Below are 3,724 nucleotides of genomic sequence, written 5' to 3' on the forward strand. Positions count from 1 at the left end.
TGAAAATATGAAGTCATTATAATAATTATTAATTAACATTTAACTTACAAAATAAATAAAAAATTGAAATAGATATAAGAAGTATAGCAGCAAGATTTTACATAATTTCTTGTTTGGGAGATGTGTATGGCTTTGTTCTTGGTTTATAGTATTGAGTTTTAGAAGTATAGCAATCTTCATTGACTTCTTTTTTTATCTACTACAAGCATATGTAAAGTTTCTCAACAAAAACACATTCAAATGAATACATATTGACATGATGCATATAGGGAACATGAGAAAAGTAAAGAACATTGAAAGTACACTATATCCATCAGAGACAATAGATGTCAGTTCAAAGCAGATCCTTCATCAACAGATTTGAAACTTGGCGCATTGTTGGTCTTCCATTCGGATTGGAGTTCAAACATGCTCTTGAAAGACTCAGCACCGAATTAACTTGTTTCTCAACTTGTGGTGAGGGAAGTGGAATCCGACTGTCTCTCACATTTCCTAACACCAGATAATCAGCAGACAATGTTGGTAGTTCACCAGGATGCTTTCCCATCATCACTTCTAGTGCAACAATCCCAAAGCTATACACATCACATTTCTCGGTTGCCACCATCGTATAAGCAAGCTCTATATCCAAAGAAACATGAAATAAAAACCAAAAAAAAAACTATATTAACCCCACAAGATTCTAACATAAATACATATATGTACATATACATATTTATATATGTCATGAAATTTAAGACGTAGAACCAGAATCACAAGATTATGTTACCTGGGGCGATATAACCATAGGTGCCTGCAATTGCGGTCCAGTTGGATGAGTCTAGCTTTAAAAGCTTGGATGTGCCAAAATCAGAAATATGTGCCTCATAATCTGAATCAAGAAGGATGTTGGCAATGGAAATGTCTCTATGAATTATAGGAGGTGAGCAGTCGTGATGCATATAAGCCAAACCATTAGCTATAGCCTTTACAATATTTACCCTTTTCAACCAATCCAGTTCTTGTACTAAAACATCACTTCTTAAGATTGATCCAAGGCTTCCCTTTTCAAGGTATTCATAAATCAAAAATGAGTGGCGAACATGGGAGCAATATCCATAGAGTTTCACTATGTTTCGATGCCTTATGTTTGTTAATGATCGTACCTCATTAAGGAATCCATTATGATCAACATTCTCAGATGATGATGAGTGAAGTTTCTTGACAGCTACCACATTGTTAGGTTGTATCTCAGCTTTGTACACGGTACCATATCCTCCGGTCCCAATAGAGCATGCTTCATCAAAATCATTTGTTGCTTTCAAGATGTCATCATACACTACTCCTCCATCAAAACTTGTAATGGAAAAATAATCTCTGCTTTCTTCGTCCAATGGTTTATGTGGAGACCTTTTCTTTTGTTGTCGATAAGCAATGAGGCCATATGTGAACAAACCAAGTAAAACAGCTGCCCCGATAAGAGGGAAGATAATACAAGGATGACCCCATGATGCGAGGGATTGTTTTTCTTCTCAATCATTTGATCTGCACAAAGTTTCACTCCAGTAATATTTCCACAAACACCTGGATTGCCTTCTATGGACGCATTCACAAAGTTGGGGCTTTGGGGAACTGGGCCTGAGAGCTCATTGTAAGAAAGGTTGATATCAATCCCATGTGGCAACCTTGTAAAAGCGTTAGGAATAGAACCAGACAGTCTATTGTGAGAAAGATCCAATTTTTGCAAACTTTGCAAACCTTGAATTTCAGATGGTATCACATCTGACAAAAAATTCTGAGATAAATCAAGTTTTGTAAGTTGAACTAATTTACCAATCTCAGATGGAATTTTCTCACCGAGCTTGTTATTACTAAGATTCAAGTAATAAATATGTTCCCATTGACCGATACTTATTGGTAGCGACCCGTTTAATCTATTTGTAGATAAATCAAGTACTTCAATGAGTTCAAAAGATCCGATCTCTGGAGGTATAATACCAGAAAGCTGGTTATCAGCCAAAGACAAATTCAACATTCTTTTCATCTTCCCAAACTCCTTAGGAATCTGACCTGTTAGACGATTGGAAGAAAGATCAAACCTTTGTAGTTGAGTTGAATTTCCAAACTCTGGAGGAATGGAACCACTAAGTTGATTTTTGCTCAACTTAAGATCAACGAGAGATTTCAAAATCACAAGCTGAATAGGAATGGGACTAGAAATGTATCACTTTGAATTGTATTACTTATGACCATCTAGGAAGAAAAAAAAATGTTCACATTGTGTGTATACGTATGGGTCCTACAGAAGAACTGAATTTGGTGCAATGACAACAAAATTCATTGGTAAAACAAATTAATAAGCTGTTTACATTTGACTTCTTTCACTACTGAAAATCTTGATGCATGGAACAAGTCATGACAATGCCTGAAACCCCATCAGCGAATTGCACAGCTATTATGATCATTCCTTTTTTACAATTCTTTTGCTACAATCGTTTCCTGTTTCATGGCATTCAATTTCATCATCGAGTTCAGCTTATAATCAATAGTGTTCAATCAGTCCTTTATCCTTTCTCTAATTTAGCCAATTACATACCATCTTTGAGCTTGCACATTTTGTATGTTAATCAATTTTTGGTTCTCAAATTTTCATCTTACAGTTCTTAATTATATTTCATGACTGATCAGGTTTTTTTCATGTAAATTTAAACAAAAATCCAACGTGCATATCATGTAAATTATTTCTTGACTGTTTGTAGAACCCCTCTCCAGTTTCTGTGTTTAATTTGGTCCTTATAAGAATGAGTTTGGTTGAAGCATTTGATCGAACAGTTGGGCTGCATAGTACCTGGAATGAAATCGTTCATAAACTGGTTCGAATGGTTAAATCTGGATATCCACATCTCATCCGAGCTAAACCCAAACTATGTTTTCATCGATTCAAGGCTCCCATCATGAAACCAGTCTTTAGACGTTGCCTCCAATCATCAAATTTGCAGTAGAGATGAGAATTAATGCATGAATCTTTGATGGAGTTTTTTACACCAAATTTCTGTAATGGAATCGATTTCCTTATATGTTCTCGCCAGAAAATTGTGGTTGCCCGGATAACTTGAGAAGTTCCCTCTGCTACTGCTTCTACTCGATTCCTCTTAAGCTGGATCTATAGACGAATTTTATTTTCTGATTCACGTGCAATTACCCTGAATTTGATCCTCAACATTAAATTCATCCTTAATTCGGATTTCCCAAATCATCACTTCTGACTTTTTTGTTAACTTTAACAACCAACTCTCCAAAACTTTCCTTTTGCAAGTTGTACCTCAATGTTATCAAATATAAAAAAAACCGTAACTTTTTCTAAGAAAATTACAAATTTCCTCCCCATGGTTAGGAACTTTTTATAGATCCAGTCCTGTTTTTCTATTTTCAACAGTTTTATCGCTGCAAAGTCAATTGTGAGGCTTGTCCTCGCTTCCTCCCTTGGTGTTTCCTTGCTAGACATTAAAATCATTAGAATGACAACTTTATCAATTACCACTTTACCTTTATGTTCATGATTGAAGGGAACTTTACCTTTTTTTTTTCTTTTCAAATCTTCTCCTAATGTTACACCCCATGTTTCGGGGTTCAAGTTTTTAAAACAAATTGGATACTTAAATGAGTTCAACTTTCCATTAATGTAAGAAAACTAGATTTCACAAAAAAAAGGAATTAAAATCACTATCAAAAGGGATTCTTGAAG

General features: G+C 35.1%; 1 protein-coding gene across 1 annotated transcript; it reads right to left on the reverse strand.

Moving 5' to 3' along the window:
* Nucleotides 1–306: 306 nt before the first annotated feature.
* LOC145162602 (MDIS1-interacting receptor like kinase 2-like) lies at nucleotides 307–3,263 on the reverse strand. Its single transcript, XM_079081700.1, has 2 exons — nucleotides 770–3,263; nucleotides 307–621 (listed from the first exon to the last, which is right to left on the reverse strand). Exons 1-2 carry the CDS (start codon nucleotides 939–941, stop codon nucleotides 335–337), a joined length of 459 nt encoding a protein of 152 aa, XP_078937826.1. The 5' UTR covers nucleotides 942–3,263; the 3' UTR covers nucleotides 307–334.
* Between the last annotated feature and the right edge of the window lie 461 nt (nucleotides 3,264–3,724).

Source organism: Lactuca virosa, chromosome 3 (genome assembly GCF_052849685.1).
Source record: "Lactuca virosa cultivar CGN04683 chromosome 3, Lactuca_virosa_CGN04683_v6, whole genome shotgun sequence".
Lineage (NCBI taxonomy): Eukaryota > Viridiplantae > Streptophyta > Magnoliopsida > Asterales > Asteraceae > Lactuca > Lactuca virosa.

Excerpts from the sequence above, each read along its gene's own strand:
- LOC145162602 (XM_079081700.1), bottom strand. The coding sequence starts at position 941 with ATGCATCACGACTGCTCACCTCCTATAATTCATAGAGACATTTCCATT. Across the intron at positions 622-769 it reads CTATGGTTATATCGCCCCAG|AGCTTGCTTATACGATGGTG; the intron begins GTAACATAATCT and ends CTTTGGATATAG.